The following is a 26,868-nucleotide window of genomic DNA, read 5'->3' as shown; positions in this document are numbered from 1 at the left end:
GGTGGTGCAGTGCTTCCTGAAAAGTTATCCGTGGTTACACGACCTGCTCCTCAAAGTGCGCAGACTTTGCTCGCATATCCGCCGTTCGCCCGTACACTCCAGCCGTATGCAGAACAATCAGCGGTCTTTGAACCTTCCCCAGCATCGCGTAATTATCGATGTTGCAGCAAGGTGGAATTCCACACTGCACATGCTTCAGAGACTGTGCGAACAGAGGCATGCTTGTCATGATCTCTGCAGGCAGAGATCATAGCAAGCCTATAGAGGGACAAGCTCTCGGAAGATGGAACTATACTGACCATGAACTAAGCCTGCCGCGCAACTAGAAATAGCCAGGTAGCATTTCCTATTTGTCGCTAGATGCCCAGCTCTGGCCTAAGACCTAAATAGCTAGCAGAGGGAAATATAAGACCTGGCTCACCTCTAGAGAAATATTCCAAAGAAGACAGTAGCCCCCCACATATAATGACGGTGAGTTCAGATGAAACAACAAACGCAGCAGGAAAATAGTCTTAGCAAATTTGAGGTCCGCTTACTAGATAGCAGAAGACAGATAGTATACTTTCATGGTCAGCAGAAAAACACTAACAAAACACCATCCAGAGATTACCTTAAACTCTGGCATTAACTCATAACGCCAGAGTAGCAATCCCTGATCAACGAGAGCTTTCCAGACACAGTAACAAAACTTCAGCTGTGAACTGGAACAAATAGGCAAAACAAAACATGGACAAAAGTCCAACTTATCTAGTAGTAGTCTAGAAGCAGGAACAAGCACTGAGAGGCATCAGATAACATTGTTGACCGGCAAGAAACCACCAGAGAAATGAGCTTAAATAGCGACACCCACTACTGATGGAACCAGGTGAAACAGGAAAGAGGATGACAAGTCCAATTCCACAAGCGGCCACCGGGGGAGCCCAGAATCCAAATTCACAACAGTACCCCCCCCTCAAGGAGGGGGCACCGAACCCTCACCAGATCCACCAGGGCGACCAGGATGAGCCCTATGGAAGGCACGAACAAGATCAGAAGCATGAACATCAGATGCATTGACCCAAGAATTATCCTCCTGGCCGTAACCCTTCCAGTTGACCAGATACTGGAGTCTCCGTCTGGAAACACGAGAGTCCAAAATTTTCTCCACAACGTACTCCAACTCACCCTCAACCAACACCGGAGCAGGAGGCTCAACTGAAGGTACCACAGGTACCTCATACCTGCGCAATAACGACCGATGAAAAACGTTATGAATGGAAAAGGACGCAGGGAGGTCCAAACGGAAAGAAACAGGATTAAGAATCTCCAATATTCTATAAGGGCCGATGAACCGAGGTTTAAACTTAGGAGAAGAGACCCTCATAGGGACAAAACGAGAAGACAACCACACCAAATCTCCAACACAAAGCCGAGAACCAACACGACGATGACGGTTGGCAAAACGCTGAGTCTTCTCCTGGGACAACTTCAAATTGTCCATAACCTGCCCCCAGATGTGATGCAATCTCTCCACCACCGCATCCACTCCAGGACAATCCGAGGATTCCACCTGACCGGAGGAAAATCGAGGGTGAAACCCCGAATTACAGAAAAACGGGGACACCAAGGTGGAAGAGCTGGCCCGATTATTGAGGGCGAACTCTGCCAATGGCAAAAAAGCAACCCAATCATCCTGGTCAGCAGAGACAAAACACCTCAGATATGTCTCCAGGGTCTGATTAGTCCGCTCGGTCTGGCCATTAGTCTGAGGGTGAAAAGCAGATGAAAAAGACAAATCTATGCCCATCCTAGCACAGAATGCCCGCCAAAATCTAGACACAAATTGGGTACCTCTGTCAGAAACAATATTCTCAGGAATACCGTGCAATCGGACAACATTCTGAAAAAACAGAGGAACCAACTCAGAAGAAGAAGGCAACTTGGGCAGAGGAACCAAATGGACCATTTTAGAGAAACGGTCACAGACCACCCAGATGACAGACATCTTCTGGGAAACAGGCAGATCTGAAATAAAATCCATCGAGATGTGTGTCCAAGGCCTCTTAGGAATAGGCAAGGGCAACAGCAGTCCGCTAGCCCGAGAACTACAAGACTTGGCCCGAGCACAAACGTCACATGACTGCACAAAGACTCGCACATCTCGTGACAAGGAAGGCCACCAGAAGGATCTTGCCACCAAATCCCTGGTACCAAAAATTCCGGGATGACCTGCCAATGCAGAAGAATGTACCTCAGAGATGACTCTGCTGGTCCAATCATCCGGAACAAACAGTCTATCAGGCGGACAACGATCCGGTCTATCCGCCTGAAACTCTTGCAAGGACCGCCGCAGATCAGGAGAAACGGCCGACAAAATTACTCCCTCCCTAAGGATACCTGTGGGTTCAGAATTACCAGGAGAGTCCGGGTCAAAACTCCTAGAAAGGGCATCTGCCTTAACATTCTTAGAACCCGGTAGGTATGACACCACAAAATTAAAGCGAGAAAAAAATAAAGACCAGCGCGCCTGTCTAGGATTCAGGCGTCTGGCAGTCTCAAGATAAATCAAATTTTTGTGGTCAGTCAATACCACCACCTGATGCCTAGCCCCCTCGAGCCAATGGCGCCACTCCTCAAACGCCCACTTCATGGCCAAAAGCTCCCGATTCCCAACATCATAATTCCGCTCTGCGGGCGAAAATTTGCGAGAAAAGAAGGCACAAGGCCTAATGACGGAGCAGTCGGAACCTTTCTGCGACAACACTGCCCCAGCTCCGATCTCCGAAGCGTCAACCTCAACCTGAAAAGGCAGATTCACATCAGGCTGACGCAACACAGGGGCAGAGGCAAAACGGCGCTTAAGCTCCTGAAAGGCCTCTACAGCATGAGGGGACCAATTAGCAACATCAGCGCCTTGTCTGGTCAAATCAGTCAGTGGTTTAACGACATCCGAAAAACCAGCAATAAATCGGCGGTAAAAGTTGGCAAAGCCCAAAAATCTCTGAAGACCCTTAAGAGAGGAGGGCTGAGTCCAGTCACAAATAGCTTGCACCTTGACGGGATCCATCTCAATGGAAGAGGGAGAAAAAATATACCCCAAAAAGGAAATTTTCTGGACCCCAAAAACGCACTTAGACCCCTTCACACATAAAGAATTAGACCGCAAAACCTGAAAAACTCTCCTGACCTGCTGGACATGAGAGTCCCAGTCATCAGAAAAAATCAGAATATCATCCAGATATATTATCATAAATTTATCCAGAAAATCGCGGAAAATATCATGCATAAAAGACTGGAAAACTGAAGGGGCATTAGAAAGACCAAAAGGCATGACCAAATACTCAAAGTGGCCCTCGGGCGTATTAAATGCGGTCTTCCACTCATCCCCCTGCCTGATCCGCACCAAATTATACGCCCCACGAAGATCAATTTTAGAGAACCACTTAGCACCCTCTATACGAGCAAACAAATCAGTAAGCAATGGCAATGGGTATTGATACTTAACAGTGATCTTATTCAGAAGCCGATAATCAATACATGGTCTCAAAGAGCCGTCTTTTTTTGAGACAAAGAAAAACCCAGCTCCCAAGGGAGAAGAAGATGGACGAATATGTCCCTTTTCCAAAGACTCCTTTATATATTCCCGCATAGCAGCATGTTCCGGCACAGACAGATTAAACAAACGACCCTTTGGATATTTACAACCCGGTATCAAATCTATGGCACAATCGCACTCACGGTGCGGAGGTAACGACCCAAGCTTGGGTTCGTCAAAGACGTCTTGATAATCAGAGAGGAACTCAGGGACTTCAGAGGGAATGGACGACGAAATAGAAACCAAAGGTAAGTCCCCATGAATACCCTTACATCCCCAGCTCAACACAGACATTGCTCTCCAGTCCAAGACTGGGTTGTGAGACTGCAACCATGACAATCCCAGTACCAAATCGTCATGTAAATTATACAGCACCAGGAAACGAATAATCTCCTGGTGATCCGGATTGATACGCATGGTTACTTGTGTCCAGTATTGTGGTTTATTATTAGCCAATGGGGTGGAGTCAATCCCCTTCAGAGGAATAAGAGTCTCCAAAGGCTCTAAATCAAAACCACAACGATTGGCAAAGGACCAATCCATAAGACTCAGAGCGGCGCCAGAGTCAACATAGGCGTCCGTGGCAATGGATGACAAAGAGCAAATCAGGGTTACAGACAAAATAAACTTAGACTGAATGGTGCCAATGGAAACAGACTTATCAAGCTTCTTTGTACGCCTAGAGCATGCTGATATAACATGAGTAGAATCCCCACAATAGAAACACAATCCATTCTTCCGTCTAAAATTCTGTCGCTCGCTCCTGGACAGAATTCTATCACACTGCATACTTTCTGGCGTCTTTTCCATAGACACCGCCAGATGGTGCACCGGTTTGCGCTCCCGCAGACGCCTATCAATCTGAATAGCCATTGTCATGGACTCATTCAGACCTGCAGGCACAGGGAACCCCACCATAACATCCTTAACGGCATCAGAGAGACCTTCTCTGAAAGTTGCCGCCAAGGCGCACTCATTCCACTGAGTAAGCACAGACCATTTACGGAATTTTTGGCAGAAAACTTCAGCTTCGTCTTGCCCCTGAGATAGTGCCATCAAAATTTTTTCTGCCTGAAGTTCCAAATGAGGTTCCTCATAAAGCAAGCCCAAGGCCAGAAAAAACGCATCCACATCGCGTAACGCAGGATCCCCTGCTGGCAATGAGAAGGCCCAATCTTGAGGGTCACCCTTGAGCAAGGAAATCACAATCCTAACCTGCTGAGCAGGGTCTCCAGCTGAACGAGACTTCAGGGACAAATAAAGCTTACAATTATTTCGGAAATTCTGGAAGCTAGCTCTATTCCCTGTGAAGAACTCCGGCAAAGGAATTCTCGGCTCAGATACCGGAGCATGTACCACAAAATCTTGTAAATTTTGTACTTTCGTGATGAGATTATTCAAACCCGCAGTTACACTCTGGAGATCCATTATTGTCAGGTGCACACAGAGCCATACAGAGATTAGGAGGAGAGAGAGAAAAAAGACTGCAGCAAGGCAGACTGGAGGAAAAAAAAAAAAAAAAAAAAAAAATCCCAGCAGACTTCTTATAACTCTCCTTTCTCAACCTGGGTCTTTAACACTTTATGGGCCGGTCAAACTGTCATGATCTCTGCAGGCAGAGATCATAGCAAGCCTATAGAGGGACAAGCTCTCGGAAGATGGAACTATACTGACCATGAACTAAGCCTGCCGCGCAACTAGAAATAGCCAGGTAGCATTTCCTATTTGTCGCTAGATGCCCAGCTCTGGCCTAAGACCTAAATAGCTAGCAGAGGGAAATATAAGACCTGGCTCACCTCTAGAGAAATATTCCAAAGAAGACAGTAGCCCCCCACATATAATGACGGTGAGTTCAGATGAAACAACAAACGCAGCAGGAAAATAGTCTTAGCAAATTTGAGGTCCGCTTACTAGATAGCAGAAGACAGATAGTATACTTTCATGGTCAGCAGAAAAACACTAACAAAACACCATCCAGAGATTACCTTAAACTCTGGCATTAACTCATAACGCCAGAGTAGCAATCCCTGATCAACGAGAGCTTTCCAGACACAGTAACAAAACTTCAGCTGTGAACTGGAACAAATAGGCAAAACAAAACATGGACAAAAGTCCAACTTATCTAGTAGTAGTCTAGAAGCAGGAACAAGCACTGAGAGGCATCAGATAACATTGTTGACCGGCAAGAAACCACCAGAGAAATGAGCTTAAATAGCGACACCCACTACTGATGGAACCAGGTGAAACAGGAAAGAGGATGACAAGTCCAATTCCACAAGCGGCCACCGGGGGAGCCCAGAATCCAAATTCACAACACATGCTGTTATGTATTTGTGGGAGGATACACGGGCAGGCAGTTGGATGGCAGACATGGAGTTGTCAGGTGTGCAGTGGTCGAAGCTACAAGACCTGTGTCAAGTCCTTCAGTGTTTTGAGGAATGCACATGGCTGGTTAGTGCAGACGCCATAATAAGCATGAGCATCCCCCTAATGCGTCTGCTGATGCAAAGTTTGACGCACATAAAGGAGCAGGCGTCTGCAGCCGAGGAAGAGGAAAGCCTTGATGACAGTCAGCCATTGTCTGGTCAGGGCCGTGTAGAGGACGTGGTAGCGGGCGAAGAGGAGGAGGAGGACGAGGAGGATGATGGGGATGAGTACTTTTTTAAGGGAAGCTTCTCCTGGGCCAACAAAAATTAGTAGCGTTGCAAGGCCGGGTTCTGGTTTTTTAAGGGAGACAAATGATGTAGATTTGCCTGTAACTGCCCCTCAAACCAGCACAACCGCAGATTTGACAACTGGAACTTTGGCCCACATGGCGGATTATGCCTTATGTATCCTCAAAAGGGACCCACGGATTATTAAAATGATGACCGATGACGATTACTGGTTGGCCTGCATCCTTTACCCTTGCTATAAAGGCAAATTGCAAAATATTATGCCACATGAGAACCTCGAACAAATATTAGCAACCAAACAAGCAACTCTTGTAGACCGTTTGATTCAGGCATTCCCAGCACACAGCGCCGGTGATGGTTTTCACACGAGCTGCAGGGGGCTACAGGGCAGAGGTGTTAGAGGTGCACAAATCAGAAGTGGCGTTGGACAGAGGGGTTTTCTGACCAGGTTGTGGAGTGATTTCGCAATGACCGCAGACAGGACAGGTACTGCAGCATCTATTCAAAGTGACAGGAGACAACATTTGTCCAGTATTGTTACTAACTATTTTTCATCCCTTATCGATGTTCTTCCTCAAACGTCATTCCCATTTGATTACTGGGCATCCAAATTAGACACCTGGCCTGAATTGGCAGAATATGCATTGCAGGAGCTTGCTTGCCCAGCAGCTAGTGTGCTATCAGAAAGAGTATTTAGTGCTGCTGGTTCAATATTAACCGAAAAAAGGACTCGTCTGGCTACCCAAAATGTGGATGATCTAACCTTCATTAAAATGAACCACTCCTGGATTTCAAATTATTTTGCCCCACCTTTCCCGGCTGACACCTAGCTTTCCTATAAAAAGGTCTTGCTTGTGGACTGGTCTTACTGAGTGTTCCAATCTCTTAATTTGCAGAAGCTGTTTGTCCAGCATACGACATGTTTACACCTCCCTCAATGGGAAAACTCCCCCCACGGGGCCGTGGTCTCGCCACTTGGCGCAATCACCCGTTAGAGTGCCATTTGTCTGAAGAGGTGGGTGTGCTCGCATTTGGTCGACGGCACTGCCACTGGGTCCCTCATAGTACAATAAAGTGTCTCTGCCGGTGGTGGCGCGCACCCAATGTCAGACACACCGTTGTAACATGAGGGGCCCTGGGACGGTACCGCCGGCCACAAGAGAGTTCACCCCCCCAGCTCAAACTGTGCTCTACCACGTGCAAAATTATCTCTCACAGCTCCACCAATGTTTAGTCTATGCGCTGACATCATTCAATGCCTGGCACTGACAATACCAATTTGTTGACATCTATGATGCTAGTTAAAATAGTCTGGGTCAGTGCCCTATATTGACACCAGTAAATACTTAGTGCGAAATTACTATGTCTGAAACTCAGCAGAGGAGCCCACCCCTGTACCTAAGTATGCCACACTTTTGTTTTTTTGTTTTGTTGTTTTGCGAGTAGTGTTGAGCGATACTGTCCGATACTTGAAAGTATCGGTATCAGAAAGTATCGGCCGATACCGGCAAAGTATCGGATCTCGCCGATACCGATACCCGATACCAATACAAGTCAATGGGACTCAAGTATCGGAAGGTATCCTGATGGTTCCCAGGGTCTGAAGGAGAGGAAACTCTCCTTCAGGCCCTGGGATCCATTTGAATGTGTAAAATAAAGAATTAAAATAAAAAATATTGATATACTCACCTCTCCGACGCATCCTGGACCTTACCGCTGTGAACCGGCAGCCTTCTTTGCTTAAAATGAGCGCGTTCAGTACCTTCCATGACGTCACGGCTTCTGATTGGTCGCGTGCCGCTCATGTGACCGCCACGTGACCAATCAGAAGCCGTGACGTCATCCCTCAGGTCCTAAATTCCTAGAAGGGAATTTAGGACCTGAGGGATGACGTCGCGGCTTGTGATTGGTCGCGTGGCGGTCACATGAGTGGCACGCAACCAATCAGAAGCCGTGACGTCATGGAAGGTGCTGAACGCGCTCATTTTAAGCAAAGCAGGCTGCCGGTTACTACCAGGGCGCGTCAGAGGGTGAGTATATCCCTATTTTTTATTTTAATTCTTTATTTTTTACATGGATATGGATCCCAGGGCCTGAAGGAGAGTTTCCTCTCCTTCAGACCCTGGGAACCATACACTGGGAACTTCCGATTCCGATTCCCGATACCACAAAAGTATCGGATCTCTGTATCGGAATTCCGATACCACAAGTATCGGCCGATACCCGATACTTGCGGTATCGGAATGCTCAACACTATTTGTGAGACATTAACATCTATTTATTTTTTGGGAGTACTAACTGTGTCAGACACTCCTTGCAATCGTCCTCCGCTGACCACACCAATGCTGCCTGTGTACCCATGTAACCTATTTAAAACTGCATAGAGCCTATTTTTATTTATTTTAGGCCCAGTAAGCCTGTCTGTGGTCCCTCCTTGCAATCGTCCTCCGCTGACCACACCAATGCTACCCGTGTACCCCTGGAACCTATTTTAAAGTGCATATAGCCACTTTTTTTAATTGTAGGCGTACTAAGTCTGTCTGCGGTCCCTCCTTCCAATAGTCCTCCACTGACCACACCAATGCTGCCCGTGTACCCCTGGAACCTATTTAAAAGTTCATAGAGCCTATTTATATATTTTATTTAATATTAATAAAGCCATGATGGACTACACTGTACCACGCTACAAGCTAACCAGTCGACACTTCTTTTGAGAGAAAAGCCATCCCAACCCTCCAGCAGCATGTAAAAGACCGCATTGTCCATGCACTCTGGCAATCTGTGAGTACAAAGGTGCACCTGACAACAGACGCATGGACCTGTAGGCATGGCCACGGAAGGTTACGTGTCCATTACGGTGCAATGGGTTAATGTGGTGGATGCATGGTCCACAGGGGACAGCCTACTATGTCTGTCTGCAGTCCCTAATAAAAATTGTCCTCAATTAAGGTTTTTGGGCTTTTTTAAAAAATAGGAAACTGCATTTGGGCTACTAGTTTGGATGGGGCCTAATAGTAATGTCTGCCGCTCCTGGGTGTTCTCCTCCTCCTTGGTGTTCTCCTCCTACTTGGTGTTCTCCTCCAGGTTTCCTTGTCTGAGCTTCAACCTTCAGGCTCTCATTAAGTATTTTTAAATGTAACACTACAGTTGCCATAATACTTGGGTTGGGGCCTAGTAACGGTGTTCTCCTCCTCCTTGGTGTTCTCCTACAGGTTTCCTTGTCTGAGCTTCAACCTTCAGGCTCTCATTAAGTATTTTTAAATGTAACACTACAGTTGCCATACTACTTGGGTTGGGGCCTAGTAACGGAGTTCTCCTCCTCCTTGGTGTTCTCCTCCAGGTTTCCTTGTCTGAGCTTCAACCTTCAGGCTCTCATTAAGTATTTTTAAATGTAACACTACAGTTGCCATACTACTTGGGTTGGGGCCTAGTAACGGTGTTCTCCTCCTCCTTGGTGTTCTCCTCCATGTTTCCTTTTCTGAGCTTCAACTTTCAGGCTCTCATTAAGTATTTTTAAATGTAACACTACAGTTGCCATACTACTTGGGTTGGGGCCTAGTAACGGTGTTCTCCTCCTCCTTGGTGTTCTCCTCCAGGTTTCCTTGTCTGAGCTTCAACCTTCAGGCTCTCATTAAGTATTTTTAAATGTAACACTACAGTTGCCATACTACTTGGGTTGGGGCCTAGTAACGGTGTTCTCCTCCTCCTTGGTGTTCTCCTCCAGGTTTCCTTGTCTGAGCTTTAACTTTCAGGCTCTCATTAAGTATTTTTAAATGTAACACTACAGTTGCCATACTACTTGGGTTGGGGCCTAGTAACGGTGTTCTCCTCCTCCTTGGTGTTCTCCTCCTCCTTTGTGTTCTCCTCCAGGTTTCCCTGTCTGAGCTTCAACCTTCAGGCTCTCATTAAGTATTTTTAAATGTAACACTACAGTTGCCATACTACTTGGGTTGGGGCCTGGTAACGGTGTTCTCCTCCTCCTTGGTGTTCTCCTCCAGGTTTCCTTGTCTGAGCTTCAACCTTCAGGCTCTCATTAAGTATTTGTTGGTAAAAATTGGTGGTTGGGGCCTACTAACGGTGTCTGCCGCTCCCTGGTGTTGTCCTCCACTGTATAAAGCTGAGCTTCAACCTTTTGGCTTTCGGCCTATAGTAGCAGATATTAAACTGCATTTGGCCTTCAACTTTGGTTGGGCCCTACTAACGGTGTGTGCCGCTCCCTGGTGTTGTCCTCCACTGTATAAAGCTGAGCTTCAACCTTCTGGCTCTCATTAAGTATTTGTTGGTAAAAATTGGTGGTTGGGGCCTACTATCGGTGTGTGCCGCTCCCTGGAGTTGTCCTCCACTGTATAAATCTGAGCTTCAACCTTCAGGCTCTCATTAAGTATTTGTTGGTAAAAATTGGTGGTTGGGGCCTACTAACGGTGTGTGCCGCTCCATGGTGTTGTCCTCCACTGTATAAAGCTGAGCTTCAATCTTCTGGCTCTCATTAAGTATTTGTTGGTAAAAATTGGTGGTTGGGGCCTACTAACGGTGTCTGCCGCTCCCTGGTGTTGTCCTCCACTGTATAAAGCTGAGCTTCAACCTTTTGGCTTTCGGCCTATAGTAGCAGATATTAAACTGCATTTGGCCTTCAACTTTGGTTGGGCCCTACTAACGGTGTGTGCCGCTCCCTGGTGTTGTCCTCCACTCTATAAAGCTGAGCTTCAACCTTCTGGCTCTCATTAAGTATTTGTTGGTAAAAATTGGCGGTTGGGGCCTACTAACAGTGTCTGACGCTCCTGGGTGTTCTCCTCCTCCTGGGTGTTCTCCTCCTCCTGGGTGTTCTCCTCCAGGTTTCCTTGTCTGAGCTGCAAACTTCTAGCTCTCATTAAGTATTTGTTGGTAAAAATTGGTGGTTGGGGCCTACTAACGGTGTCTGCCGCTCCCTGGTGTTGTCCTCCACTGTATAAAGCTGAGCTTCAACCTTTTGGCTTTCGGCCTATAGTAGCAGATTGGGCCCTACTAACGGTGTATGCCGCTCCCTGGTGTTGTCCTCCACTCTATAAAGCTGAGCTTCAACCTTCTGGCTCTCATTAAGTATTTGTTGGTAAAAATTGGTGGTTGGGGCCTACTAACGGTGTGTGCCGCTCCCTGGTGTTGTCCTCCACTGTATAAATCTGAGCTTCAACCTTCAGGCTCTCATTAAGTATTTGTTGGTAAAAATTGGTGGTTGGGGCCTACTAACGGTGTGTGCTGCTCCATGGTGTTGTCCTCCACTCTATAAAGCTGAGCTTCAATCTTAAAGCTCTCGTTAAGTAGTTGTTTTTAAAATGTGTGGTTGGGCCCTTAAAACGGTGTCTGACGCTACTGTTTTTTCTCCTGTTTTGTTGTCCCGACCTTCAATGTTCAGGCTTTCGGCTTACATTTTGAATAATTAAACTGCAGTTGGCCTACTACTTTGGTTGGGCCTAGTAACGGTGTGTGCCGCACCTTGGTGTTGTCCTGTGTTATTTTCCTGACCTTTAATCTTCAGGCTTTCGGCCTTCATTTGTAATATTAAACTGCATAGGGCCTACTAGTGTGGTTCGGCCCTACTAATGGTGTCTGTCTGCCGCTCCTGGGTTTTCTACTCCACTGAACTAAGCAATGCCACCTGGTTAGTCCTGTTACGAATTTTGACTTGCATTTTACCCACTTTATTATTTGGGCCTATATCAGTGTTTCCACCTCATCCTGCCCATTGCCCAGCCGGTGCTAGATGAGTCTTGTGGTACTTTGACCCAGACCACTACATTCCCCTTGCACGCTACACAGCCACAATCTGACCCTGCTGAAAGTCAGGTTCCTCTTCCCGCATACTATACCACCTTACACAGGGACAAAGAGGAAGGTGCAGGTGAAAGTGCAGGTTTCTTCAACAGGTAGGGGGGCATACTCGTTGGCGATGTCACAGGCACAGGGCCCCTCAGAGTACGCAAAAGTGTCGCTGCCGGTGGGAGGCGCCCCCGCCGTGCAAACACACCACCGTACTTTGAGGGGCCCTGTGCCAGTGCCAATGCGAACGAGTGGGCCTCCCTGCTTGCTCAGGATCACAGCACTTGCAAAGTTGAAATACTTACCTCTCACTGCTCCACCGCCGTGACGTATTCCACATTTCCTGGGCCTACTAAAACCTTGAACCAGCTCTACCCCCCACAACTTTTGCCAAATGACCCCCAATTTCCAATGCCCAACTATTATTATAAAGTTAATTAAGATTTACAAGCTTCATAAACAAGAATGGATGTTTTTGGCATTAAAATGGGCACTGTAGGTGTTTTCCTGGCCTCCACTCACTGCCGACTATGCTTCCCCATTGACTTGCATTGGGTTTCATGTTTCGGTCGATCCCTGACTTTTCGCGATAATCGGCCGACTTCACTCGACTCGACTTTGGACAAAGTCGGGTTTCGCAAAACCCGACTCGATCTTAAAAAAATGAAAGTCGCTCAACTCTAGTGGTGTGGGTCTCTGAGACTTTTAATGCAGTGCATGATCTGCCAAACAATTCCCCAATTGTGGTACCTTTTTTAAAAAATACACTAGTGCCATCGCATGCCCCTAGCCCAAACTTCAATGGCCTATAACAGTACTGAGCACGTTCACCCTGGTGATCTAGTGGCAGGTACATTTTAGATTGCAGGAGACCGAGTTAAAAAGTCGGCCCAATGGAATGTCATGCTGAATTCCCCAATGTGGGGTCCATTTTTAAAAAAGATAAAAGAGTGTCATCACAGCCCCCTTGCCCAAAATGCGCCGTACAGAGCACGTTAACCCTGGCGATCTAGTGGTAGTTAAAGTATACATTGCAGGAGACAGAATTAAGAAGTAGGCCGAATGTAATGTAATGCCCAATTGCCCAATGTGGGGTCCTGTTTTTACAAAATGAAATAGTGCCTTCACAGCTCCCGTGTCAAAAAATCACCGTTCTATAACAGTACTGAGCACGTGCACACTGGTCATGTCGTCTAAGATAAGGAAGAGACATCGCAGGAGTCAGAGTTAAGAATTAGGGCTAATGTAGTGGTGTGGGTCTCCAAGACTTTTAATGCAGTGCATAATCTGCCATACAATTCCCCAATGGGGGTACCCTTTTTAAAAATACACTAGTTCCATTGCATTCCCCTAGCCCAAATGTCAACGGCCTATAACAGTACTGAGCACGTTCACCCTGGTGATCTACTGGCAGGTACAGGACAGATTGCAGGAGACAGAGTTAAGAAGTAGGCGCAAAGAAATGTCATGTCCAATTCCCCAATGTGTTGTCCTTTTTTTCAAAAATAAGAGTGCCATCACAGCACCCTTGGCCAAAATGCACCGTACAGAGCACGTTCACCCTGGTGATCTACTGGCAGGTACAGGACAGATTGCAGGAGACCGAGTTAAGAAGAAGGCCCAAAGAAATGGCATGCCCAATTCCCCAATGTGTTGTCCTTTTTTTCAAAAATAAGAGTGCCATCACAGCACCCTTGGCCAAAATGCACTGTACAGAGCACGTTCACCCTGGTGATCTACTGGCAGGTACAGGACAGATTGCAGGAGACCGAGTTAAGAAGTAGGCCCAAAGAAATGGCATGCCCAATTCCCCAATGTGTTGTCCTTTTTTTCAAAAATAAGAGTGCCATCACAGCACCCTTGGCCAAAATGCACCGTACAGACCACGTTCACCCTGGTGCTATAGTGGTTCTGGATGAGGAGGATGAGGATAAGGAGGAGGATAAAAACAAACGGACCAAATCTGGAAGTGTATACCCATGTGTGGTTGTGAAGAGGTGCATGAGAATACACCTCCCCAAAACAGAAAATGTATTTGAAGTTATGTTTTGCTGGTTTCACTTGGTGGTGTTCAGAAGTCTTTCCCAATCCAGGCCTTGTTCATTTTGATAAGACTCAGCCTGTCAGCATTTTCAGTTGACAGGCGGATGCACTTATCTGTTATAATTCCACCAGCGGAACTAAAAGCACTCTCTGACAGAACGCTAGCAGAAGGGCAGGTCAGGACCTCCAAGTCGTAGAGAGCCAGTTCATGCCACGTGTCCAGCTTGGATACCCAATAATTAAAAGGCACAGAGGAATCACGGAGGACATTTGTACGATCTGCAAAGTACTCCCTCACCATCTTCCCAAACATTGCACTTCTTGTGACAGCACCCCTTGCCTCTGTGCCACCATGATGGGAGGGTCTGAGAAAACTGTCCCAGAACTTGGCCAATGCTCCCCTGCCTGAGCTGGATTGTACTTCTGTCTCTCACGCTTGGAGTCCTTTGTTGTACAACAAACTCTGCTGCTGCCAGCGTTCTCACATGGGAATTTTCTAAGTAATTCCGCTACAAGGGCCCTGTGGTACTGCAACATTTTTGTACACCTCTCTGCTTCAGGCAGAAGAGATTGAAAGTTCTCCTTGTAGCGTGGGTCTAGAAGTGTCACAAACCAGTAATGAGTGTCTCCCAAAATTTTGATAATTTGAGGATCACGTGAAATGCAGCGAAACATAAAGTCAGCCATGCATGCCAGACTGCTAACAGGCAAGACTTCCGTGTTCTCACCAACAGGATGACTGACCATGCTGTCCTCCTCCTCCTCCTCCTCCTCAGGCCATCCCCACTGAACAGACACTAATACAGATGTGTTTGTAGTACCATCTATAGCGCATGAAAGTAGCTCCTGTTCTTCCTCCTCCTCCTCATTGCCTACCAATGCACGTTGAGAAGACATGAGGCTGGGCTGAGTGTAATCCCCCTGTATGTTTCCTTGCTCCATCTCCTCGTGCTCTGCCTGCAATGCATCCTCTTTGATTGTGAGCAGAGAGTTTTTCAGAATGCTGAGAAGCGGGATGGTGATGCTAATTATGGCGACATCGCCGCTCACCATCTTGGTGCAGTACTCAAAGTTTTGGAGGATGTTACATATGTCTGACATCCATGTCCACTCCTGAGGTCTTATGTGGGAGTCTGACCAGAAAATCGATGGCCTTGTGGATGTTGATAGTCAAAAACGGCCCACTTCTGCTCACAAATCCTTTCCAATATATGCAGCATAGAGTTCCAGCGCATGGGGACATCACATAACATTCGGTGAGCTGGAAGCTGAAAGCGCTGCTGTAAAATGGCAAGGGCAGCTGAAGCTGTAGCTGACTTTCTAAAATGGGCAAAAAGATGGCATACTTTCACTAGCAGATCAGGCATCTCCGGTTAGCAGGCCATTGTCACACACGACCATGCCTGGCTGTAGGTTCAGCGGTGTCATCCAAACATCTGACTGCTCTTTCAGCGCTGTCCACAACTCTTCTGCATTGTGCGGTTTGTCACCTATGCAGATTAGCTTCAGCACAGCCTGTTGCCGCTTGGCTGAGGCAGTGCTGCAGTGCTTCCAGCTTCTGAATGATGTGTTGATATCAGACATGGAGGATGAAGAGGAGGAGGAGGTGCAGGAGCTGTAGACTGTGGGGGTAACCCTGATTGACATAGGACCAGCAATCCTCAGCATGGGGAGGATGTGTTCCATCCCAAGGTCCGACTGGATCCCGGCTTCCACTATGTTAACCCAGTGTGCCGTCATTGAGATGTACCGTCCCTGCCCACAAGCACTTGTCCACGTATCCGTGGTTAGGTGGACTTTCCCAGTAACAGCATTGTTGAGGGCACGGGTAATGTTGTGGGACACATACTGGTGTAATGCCGGTATATCACACCGGGAGAAATAGTGGCGACTGGGGACCGAGTACCTTGGGTCGGCCGCCGCCATCAGGTTGCGGAAAGCTGCCATCTTAACAAGCCTAAAAGGCAGCATTTCTAGCGCAAGCAGAAGAGAAAAATTAGAATTGAGGAATGTGGCCTGTGGGACATTGGCTTTGCATTTCCACTTGCATTCCAAAGACTGGGTTACAGACAACTGAAAGCTGTGCTGGGACAAGGACGTGGACTCGCTTGCTGATGGTGCTGCTTGACTGTGGGCCACAACAGGTGCAGGGCTAGAAGCATCTTCACATGCTAGGTGTACTGGGGATTGGCTTCTACGCAAAACAGTGGAAGAAGCAGTGGTGTGACCAGCAGGCAGTGGTCCTGGAGCCTGGGGTTCTGCCCACAAAGTTGGGTTCTTTGCTTGCATGTGCTTGATCATGTTGGTGGTAGTCAGGCTGGTTGTTTTGCTACCCCTGCTGATGCGGGCACATGGCAGGTGCTGCAAATGGCCTGTTTGAGGTTATCAGCAGAGTCTTTAAAAAATAGCCAGACTCAGGAAGATCTCACAGGTGGAATGGCAACTTCACTCTTGTTGGTGTTACCGGGAACTGATGCATGACGCCTTCTGTCTGTGGCCACCACACTGCTTATTCCTGCCTGTTGGGGTGATATGCCTCCTTCCCCATTTGTGCTGCTGTCCTCACTATGCATGTCTTCCTGCCAGGTTGGGTCAGTCACTATGTCATCCACCACCTCGTCTTCCACATCCACACCCTGCTCCTCCTCACTTTCTGGCAATTGTGTCTCATCATCTTCCACCTCTTGTGACACTTTCCTACCATTGCCTTCATGTGACCATTGCTGGTCAAAGCTTTGGGCAGCTCGATATGCGATCTCATCTTTCCCCACTTTAAGTTGACCAGCAGAGATTTCTGAATCTTGAAATGGAAAACTAAACAGCTCTTCAGAGTGTCCAAGTGTGGGATCAGGTGTCTCAGGGCACTCGGCATGGTGGGAGGAAGGAGGATCAGGGTGAGGAATATCTTGGCCACACTCACAGCTGCTCAGACTTGACCATGTGGAAGACTAGGTGGTGGTGGTGGCTAAGTGACTGGAAGCATTATCCGCTATCCAACCAACAACCGTTTCACACTGCTCTGGCTTCGATAGTGGTGTGCTGCGGTCTCCTAGAAACTGGGACAGGAAAGTCGAGTGAGACGATGAGGGTGTTTGTTGTTGCCCACTTTCACCTTGCCCTCAGTCTCATCCTCTGCATGCACCATCAGCATCACGTCCTCTTCTCCAACCCATGACCCTTACCTTAACCATTTTAAATGGACTACAGAATTTCAAATGCTCAACACAAATGTCTTTATTAGTAGCGAAATAATATGTGATCAGTATGCCTGCAAATCTATGATTTTTGAAACCCAAACACCAGGCAGGCTTCAGCCTGACCTCAACGACTACTGTATATTCAATTTTTTTTTTTAAGTTAATTGATGCGAAATAGCGCTGTATAGGATTTGAGTATCTCACAGCCAAAAAATAAGTACACCGGCTTCCAATGCCAAATATTGGAGCAGAGATATGACGGCTGTAACAGAAATACCACACTTGCAAATCTGTGGCCTTTCAAAATTTTTTTGGCTGAATAGCGATGTATATAATTTGAGTATCACACAGCCACAAAGTAAGTTCACCGGCCTCCAATGTCAAAACTTAGAGCAGAGATACATGACGGCTGTAACAGAAATACCACACTGGCAAATCTGTGGCCTTTCAAATTTTTTGGGGTGCTAAATAGCGCTGTATACAATTTGAGTATCACACAGTCACAAAGTAAGTACACCGGCCTTCAATGCCCAAACTTAGAGCACAGAGATATATGAGGCCTTTTTCGGTGAATTTAAAACACCAAAAAAAAAAAAGGGTCACAAGGGTAGCACACACAACTATACACTGATGTGGATATGCTGTGCGTGCCCTGCCTGCCTAGCGCTGTAATATCAGGACCCACGAATTAGCCCTAAAAAGGACTGTTGTTTTCTCAGGAGTTGTGGATGTAAGAGTTGCTGACCTACACTAACTCTAAAACCACAATTCTGACCCTATCTTGGCAGCAGCTCTCCCTACTCTTGCTGAAACAGAAACAGAATGCAGCGAGCAGGGCAGCGCCTGGTCTCTTATACTCGGGATGTTGCTGTATGGCCCAGTAAAATACAGCATGATTACAACAAAGATGGCTGTGGCGTTTCATGGCCTGGCAGACAATCCCTGCACTGTGATTGGGTCTCTAATGTCTGCCAAAACTGCTGGGTGGAGACTGCTGTTGCCGCCGAATAATCTGGAAATGCTCGCTCCTCGGCCAGTACACCGAGTCTCGGGCGAGTAACGAATAGTGGCGAGCATGTTCGCTTATCACTATACCCAGTATGTAGGAGTTACATAAATAAAATTAGTCATTTTTTATAATTATTATTTTTCTCTGTTTCAACCAAAAGCTTCTACATGTAGACATGTTAGTCGTTGAGGTCCCACAGCTGCACAGGGGGAATTTTGAGCCATGTCCTCTGTGGTCTCCTATTCTTGTTCTGCCACAGAGGAGCCTGCTCAGCAGAGACATCAGTCCTGGCATCTTGCTCAGGATAATGCTGTGCGTTTGTTTGTTGCTGCTGTCCCAGGTTCAGCTATAGAAACCAGCATTAGTCAGCAGCGAGCAGACACTCCTGGGACTAAGTCCTGCTTTTCTCCAGCTGAGCATGACCATAAGACGACCGCTCATTGGTGGTCGGAGGTCACATGCTTAGGTTCTCAAACAGCTCGGATTGGGTCATTAGCAAGGTCCCGGAAGGCTGCGGCTATAAAATGATCGGCCTATAATTATGGTGTGTGTGTGCAAGCGTGCATGTCTCAGGTGAAAGCTCCTAATGATCCCCTTCCCTCTGATTGTGTACGTGAATTGGGTGATTGGAGTCAGAGACAGTGCCTAGTAGTGGCATTGCCTGTACGCCACTGTGCCACCATTTAGTGTCCACCATTACCAAGCAACAGTTTACAACTCTGCACGGTGGACCCCGGGCTGTGAATGCACATTATGACTATCTTTATATTTAATTAGTGCATTCTGCCATCCCTAACATTATACTAGTGCCAGGGTCTGGCTAGTAATGGCGGACAAACAGCGACTACAGCGGTACATGCAGCAGCTGGAGGGCAGGTTGGTGGCTCTCTAGCATGCCTGAGAGGTTCTCAGGTGAGAGCAAGTCACGTAAGGGATTCGTGAACCAGTGTGCGATACACCTGGAGCTACTGGCTGCATGTTTTTCCTCCAAGAGGGCTAAAGTGGGGTTTAATATTTCCATTCTGTCGGACAGGGCATTGAAGTGGCTACGCCGTTGTGGGAGAGTGACAATCATGTGGTGCAGAGTGCGCCGTGGTTTCTGAGCAGTCTATAGCAGGTCTTCTTGGGACCATGAGTCACCCATGATACGGCGCTCCAACTGCCGGCATTGACACAGGGCTCATGCATGGTCAGTCACTTTGCCATCCACTTTCTGACTTTAGCATCTGAGCTAGAGTGGCAGGATAAAGTCCTCATCCCTGTCTTTTGGAGGGGGCTGGTGACCATGTGAAAGATGCTCTGGCCAGTAGGGAGATTCCAGCCACACTGGAAGAGCTAATATCCGTATCCACTCGCATCGATCTTAGTTTCTCTGAGTGAAGGTTGGAGTGAGCCCAGTGTCAGCAGAGGTTTCAGCTGGCTCCTAACTTCGCCAGACCTCTGGAATCCCCGGATCAGGTGTCTGAGCCCCAAGAGGCCATGGAGGTGTCACGAGCGGGATCTAAGTCCTGGACCACTCATGCACTCATGATCTGCCATGTCTGCCAGCAGTCAGGACATTTTGCCCCCAGATGTCCTCAGTGGTAAGGAAAACGCCCCCATCTAGTGGCTATAGGAGGAGGCTCTCTAGACACAGTGGCGTTTTCTTCCAAATTGTCTTTCAAGGGGACACTTATAGGCCCATCCACTCACAGGGTGGAGGTTTGTGTGGAAATACCCAAGGGTATTGATGAGCTCTTATTAGGGGTACCCTGGCTACGCCACCATTCTCTTTATATAGAGTGGTCCTCTTGGAGAATATTGGGATGGAGTGAGTCGTGTGTGGATAGATGTCAGAGGGAGTGAATTCAGGTGGCTTCTACAGCAGTGCCCACAGATCTTTCTTCTCTCCCCAAACTCTATGGGCATATGTGGACGTGTTCTCTAAGAGAGCTGCGGATACCCTTCCACCTCACCGCCGCATGACTGTCCTATTGACCTCTTGCCTGGTGCTGAGCCTCTCCGGGGTCGAGTCTACCTGTTATCTCTCCTGGAGACTGAGGCAATTTCTCAGTACATCAAAGAGAATCTGGAAAGAGGATTCATTAGGAAGTCAGTGTCACCAGCATGAGCTGGTTTCTTCTTCATGCAGAAGAAGAGTGGGAATAACATCCATACATTGACTACAGGGGTCTTAATGCTATTACCATAAAAAAGTATCCTCTGCCTCTAATCTCTGAACTCTTTGATAGGTTGCGGGGAGCAAAGGTGCTTACAAAATTAGATCTGCTGGGCGCCTATAACTTGATACGCATCCGTGAGAGGGACGAGTGGAAAAACGGCATTTAGCACCAGGGACGGCCACTATGAATACCCTTCGGGCTCTGTAATGCCCCTGCCGTTTTCCAAGACTTTGTGAACGATATCTTCTGGGATATGCTATCCACCTCGGTCATAGTCTATCTGGATGAACCAGCATTAGTAAGCAGCGAGCAGACGCTCCTGGGACTAAGTCCTGCTTTTCTGCATCTGAGCATGCCCATGAGATGACCGCTCATGGGTGGTTGGAGGTCACATGCTCAGATCCTCAAGCAGTTCGGATTGGGCCATCATCAAGGTCTCGAAAGGGTGTGGCTATAAAAGGATTGCAATGCGGTGCGCTAGTATATCTAATAATTGTGGTGTGTATGCAAGAATCTATGGCTCAGGTGAAGGCTCCTAATGATCCCCTTCCCTCTGGTTGCGTATGTGAATTGGGTGATTGGAGTCAGAGAGAGCGCCTAGTATTGGCATTGTCTGTACGGCACTGTGCACTTGGTCCACACTCCACATTAGCTAGCATCAGTTTGGCGTTTTTGTATGTAACTAGTTAGCGTGTGTTAGTGGCGATCTCCAATGCAGCTCCGGGCGCACCCCATGCGCTAAATATAATTAGCGGTTCTGTGAAGTAACAGGGCTCACTGCAGTACACACCGGGTGACGGTTGACCCATGTGTGTTCGGTATTTAGTGTCCGCCATTACTGAGATGCAGTTTACATCTATGAAGGGTGGACCCGGAGCTGCCAACACACCTTATTACTATTTTTATATTTATGTGGTGCATTCTGTCAGCCCTCACAAGATGTCTGCTGGTATAATCAACTGACCATGTCCTTCAACAGTGGCTAAAAAGTCACATCCTGTTAGGTGTTGTGTTCCCACCGCTGCACAGGGGGAATCTCAAACTATGTCCTCTGTGGTCTCCCATTCTTCCCCTGCCACAAAGGAGCCTGCTCAGCAGAGACACCAGTCCCAGCATCTTGCTAAACCTGATGCTGTGCATCTGGTTACCACTGTCATTCCTGGTTCTGCTATTATAACCAACAGTGGTGAGCAGACGTTCCTGGGACTAAGTCCTGCTTTTTCTCAACTGAGCATGCCCGTGGGATGACCTCCCATTGGAGGTCGGGGGTCACATGCTCAGGTCCTGAAGCAGCCCTGATTGGATGACTGGGAAGGTCCTGGAAGGATGCCGCTATAAAAGGATTGCATGGCCGCTCAGCCATGCGCTAGTATAAAACGTATACCGTGTGTGTGCGGAACATTGTTTGATATCTGGTGAACACTTCTAATCAATCCCCTCCTTAGCGTTGTTATATATGGTTTGGGTATTGGAGCTGACTAGCGCCAGTCTGTGCCATCCTGCACAAGGCATGATTGTACTGCGTTGTCTCAGCAGCGTCTGCCAGTGTGGGCACATGTGCATGTAGTGCGCGATCCGGTCCCTAGCTAAGGCGGTTAGTCGCGTCCGCCAGAGTGGTGCTGGTCACACTCAGTGCACTAAATCTTTATTATTTAGGTTTCTCTCTGGCACTGCAGTTGCGGCAGAGAGCACAGAGGGTCTAGAGGGACTCTAACCCTGTGTGCTTGGGGCAGAGTCCTGTCACCTAACACTGGCATTCACTCTGTGAAGCAACATGGTTCGCCTCCTTACTTAGCGGGAGAAGTTAACCCATGTGTGTTCACAGTGTTCACATTATACCGCCGTGTAGTCCGCCATTACCGAGGAGCAGGTGTCATCTCTGCACGGTGTACCCTGCGAATGCACCATATTTCTTCCTTTCTATTATTTGGTGCATTCTGCCAGCCCTAACACACAACAATAGATAAAAAAAATTATTACCGCTGGGGACTAGTGATAGACATGGTCAAATGATGTGGCGTCACATGGATCAAGAGTTATAGAAATTGAGCAGATGCTCAAGATGTCTGTGGTGATAGGAGAAATCTTCCATAAAATTTTATAAATTCAACCCTAACATATGGGTAATGTACCAGATTATAGCATCTATAGGAAAGACCTTGAAGGTAAACTTAGATTGGTTATCAAAGAATAATGTATTAAAGGTGTTTCTGGGATTACAAATTGATAGCCTAGCCTTAGAAAAGGCCATAAATGTTTGAGTTGTGGGGGTCCCAGAGGTCAGTGACTTTGATAGACCCAAAAGTCTGTGGTGCTCACTGGAGATTATGGTCTGTTCTATGCTAGTCACAGTGACAGTCTCTTGATGTGGCTGCTCTTCGTGCTGCAGCTCAACCCCATTCAAGTAAAAAAGTCTCAAAGTTGTTTTTTGTCTACTGGAAAATTCCTTGATTCCAAGGAGGTCGGTATGGGAAACAAGCTCTGCATTATCACAATTTCTAGAATATTGTTTGAATTTCATTAGATATTGCAAAATATAATGATGATTTTTTCTTAGCAGTTTGCAACTATTTTTTAAGATATATCAATCAACCCCCTAGAAATTATTTTTTGCTGCATTCTGTAAGTGTTTTAAGATAGAATGTAATGTGTACATATTTGTATTATCTGTTTTGACAGTAAAGGTGCAAAATGAAATTGAACGAGTCATCGGGTCGGCACAACCTCAGACAGAACACAGGAAACAAATGCCGTACACTGACGCCGTCATCCATGAAATCCTTAGGTTTGGGGATATTGTGCCAATTTTGTTGCATTCTACCTCTCAAGATGTCACTTTTCATGGCTATTTTATTCCAAAGGTAGGGCCACCATTTCTTTGTTTATTCTTTTGTGCCATTAAAAATTGAATGGTATTGTGATTTCAGACATAGACATAAGCTACATTACCTGGGCAAACATGGACGTAGAGAAAAGGATGATGGAAAATAAGAAGGTAATCTGTGAACAAAGCAGCAAAGTCCAGAGGATGAAAGACTAATCAGATTATATAGATAGAAAGCAGATCCATTACTGGATGGTGACATACAGTAGACTAGAGAATGAGAACTCAACTTCGAGAACTAGACACAAGACTTAAGTAATATGTCTTAAATGGGAAAGTAAAGAAGGAAATAAAGGTGAACAGGTGTTAGGTCATCAAGAAAATTCTCAAATGTGATAGGGTATAGTGTTGTCCCATCAGTTTATGAAGGCTATGGAACAGAAAGATTAAGTGGAAGCCAAACATTTACAAGCTACAACTATGGCAGAGAGCAACATTAGGATATCATTAGATAGCCATAGGACTAAAAAGGAGAATGGTCTCAAGAGGTTGTGCGTTATCAATGAGATTATGTTTCACTGAAAGGACAGAAGCAAAATCACAAATCGCCTTTCTTAAGGTAAACCTTCCAATTCTTCTAAAAAGCACATACACCACTCTTCTTTTTTGACTGTAAAAGTACAAATAAGCACCATATCACATCTCAAGAAACAGGAGGTGGACAAAACTTTTCCTTCCTCCCAGCCCATGAAGTTAGAACATATTCCCTTATAAAATCTAGTGATGATTACAACTGACTAGTGATGAGATCTGACAAAATTCTGCAACTCCGGCCTTTTCGCTCATAGACGTGACTTTCAGGTATAATCAGACCTCTGTGGTCACTGTGCACCCTGCCGAAGTGGCATGAGTTGTGACATCATGGTCCATCACAATTTTACGGCTCATAGTAACCTCCAAGGTCTGATCGCTGCCAGAAGTCCCATTCTAGAATGAAGAGACCGGGCATGTGACATGATAGTGGAGAGAAGAGCCGCTGAGAACCGGATGCCGAGCAGCAGGGAAAGGGGAAAAGGTGAGCTTTAATATTAGTGAGGTTTTTTCAACTTCTGCTTGGCAGCTAGCTGGCATATTTACATGAAAATCTGTATTCTGGAGGCTATGAAATTATGTAAAATTCTTGTATTATTAAATTACACTCAAATAAATGAGCTCATCTATAGAACTTATCCATTAAAGGATCCCCTTCAAATGGTACTGCCTAAATTAATTGCATTCCAATTTTTTAAGTAGTATTGCTTTTGTGTTTTTTTTTTTACAACATTTACATTCCTTACCATACATTTTACGTAACCTTTTCTTCCAGGGAACAAGCGTGATTGCTCTTTTCCATTCGGCTCTCAGAGATAAAGATTACTTTGAGAAACCATATGAGTTTTACCCAGAACATTTTCTTGACTCCAATGGAAATTTCAAGAAGAATGAGGCCTTCATAGCATTTTCAATAGGTATCGTTAATAATACATGACTTATTCTTTGGAGGGATAAGATCAGTGCATTAATAATAGAATTATTACTAACAATACAGTACTTATTCCTTCAGAAAACAAAATCTCCTACAGCTACATTGACAAAAAATGAGCATGCCCTCAAGGCCAAAATTGGCCTAGTCTCCAAGTGGATAATGTTTCCATGGAACCAACTTTCAAGGAGATATTAGGAAAAACACAGATAAAAAGATCTTTAAATCTAATAACACCTTAATGTATTTATAATTTTGTACTCCTTTACAGGGAAAAGAAGTTGTGCTGGGGAGACCTTGGCTAAAATGGAGATATTTCTCTTCTTTACATCATTGCTGCAAAATTTCACATTCCATCCACCACCTGGAGCGAAACTGGACCTTACTCCTGCCCTGGGGGTTACAAATGCCCCACAACCTTATAAAATGTGTGCCGTGTCTCGCAGATAGACTGTGATCACCTTCAATCCTAATGTGAAGGATACTTCACGTCATAGAAAAAAAAAATATTGTAAATAATTCAACAATTTCATCATCTATCAGGACATTTTTGTATTGTAATAGTTTTAAATAAAATAACAATGAAAAATGAATGAATAATAATAAGAAAAATAAAAACAATAATAATAAAATAAACTTAATACAATTTGTTTTAGTTTGGGTTCTATTTTTTTGTAGACATTGAGAAAAGTCATCCAACAGGCCATGAGGAAAACATCCCAATACATTTGTTCCAAGCTTAAAGTTTTCAGTTAGATCTAGATCTACAGTTTGGTGGACTTTCTAATGTTTGAGGCACATCACAATGTGATCAAATCCAATGTGGTGTAATTAGAAAGTTCTGCTTCACATAGAAAATGAGTAAATGTCCCACTTTTCACCCAATACAGTATTCTTTAGATCCATAAAAAAGCTAAAGTCATGTCACGGTATAACATCTAGGATGAATTGACCACACATATAATCAGAACATTAAGAATATGAATATTTGTATGTAATGATGCCGGATGACACTAGAAACAAGTAATGATCTCACAAGTGCTTCTTCCACCTTTCTGGTAATTAACTTCATTTATTCACATGATTAATCTTGCTGTATTTTGACTGCCATGCTGTGACGGTCTTAGGTAGGGGAGGAGGGCCTCAAACTGGGGTTAGGGTTGGAGTTAGAAATTGGGTCCAAATTCTCCAGATATCCTTGAGAAAATACAAAACTGGGGGCTAAAAGATCATTTTTGTGAAAAAAAAAGGATTTTTTAATTTTCAAGGCTCTACATTATAAACTTCTGTGAAGCATTTGGGGGTTCAAAGTGCTCACCACACATTTAGATAAGTTTCTTCCGGGGTCTACTTTCCAAAATGGGGTCAATTTTGTTGGGTTTCCACTGTTTAGACACATCAGGGGCTCTCCAAATGCGACATGATGTTCGATCTCAATTCCAGCCAACTTTGCATTGAAAAGTAGGGTTGAGCGAAACAGATCAGACAAATTCAAAAATGGTCGGCGATCTTCGCGCCAAAGTCGCGCTTCATATGACGTGTTCAGCGCCATTTCTCAGCCAATGAAGGAGGGCGCAGAGTGTGGGCAGCGTGATGACATAGGTCTCGGTCCCCACCATCTTAGAGAAGGGCATGACAGTGATTGGCTTGCTTTCTGCGGCGTCACAGGAGCTATAAAGGGGCGTGCACGCCGACCGCCATCTTACTTCTGCCGATCTTAGCATAGGGAGAGGTTGCTGCAGCTTCATCAGAAGAAGGGACATAGTCAGGGAGGGAAGATTAACCCCCAAACCGCTTGTGCTGTAGCGATTTCCACTGTCCAACACCACCTTTTTTTGCAGGGACAGTGGAGGCTATATTATTGTGCATCAGCTCTGTAGCTTATTAGGTTGCCTTTTAAGGCTCCCTGATAGCTGCATTGCTGTTTGCACGCTGCTGTGCAAACCAACTGCTTTTTTAAAAGCAAAAATCCTGTTGCTCCTTTCTGCACAGTTATCTTGTTTATTTGTCCACACTTTTGTGTGCAGCGGTCCTTTTTGTTGCTGCCATACTTGTCCTGAGATCATTGT

The 26,868-nt window shown here is 46.1% G+C and overlaps 1 protein-coding gene across 1 annotated transcript in view; it reads left to right on the top strand.

The window, feature by feature from the left end:
* Nucleotides 1–25,448, top strand: part of LOC143808707 (cytochrome P450 2K4-like) — a 142,148-nt gene extending 116,700 nt beyond the window's left edge. Inside the window, exons 8-10 of the mRNA XM_077291637.1 lie at nucleotides 23,133–23,314; nucleotides 24,644–24,785; nucleotides 25,071–25,448. Coding sequence (XP_077147752.1) covers nucleotides 23,133–23,314; nucleotides 24,644–24,785; nucleotides 25,071–25,249 — 503 coding nt within the window. The 3' untranslated portion in view covers nucleotides 25,250–25,448. The remainder of the gene's footprint in view (nucleotides 1–23,132; nucleotides 23,315–24,643; nucleotides 24,786–25,070) is intronic.
* The last annotated feature ends 1,420 nt before the right edge of the window (nucleotides 25,449–26,868 follow it).

The sequence above is a fragment of the Ranitomeya variabilis genome, chromosome 2, assembly GCF_051348905.1.
Source record: "Ranitomeya variabilis isolate aRanVar5 chromosome 2, aRanVar5.hap1, whole genome shotgun sequence".
NCBI classification, from domain to species: domain Eukaryota; kingdom Metazoa; phylum Chordata; class Amphibia; order Anura; family Dendrobatidae; genus Ranitomeya; species Ranitomeya variabilis.
The sequence above is the reverse complement of the archived record's forward strand: the minus strand, read 5'-3'. Positions and strand labels throughout refer to the sequence as shown.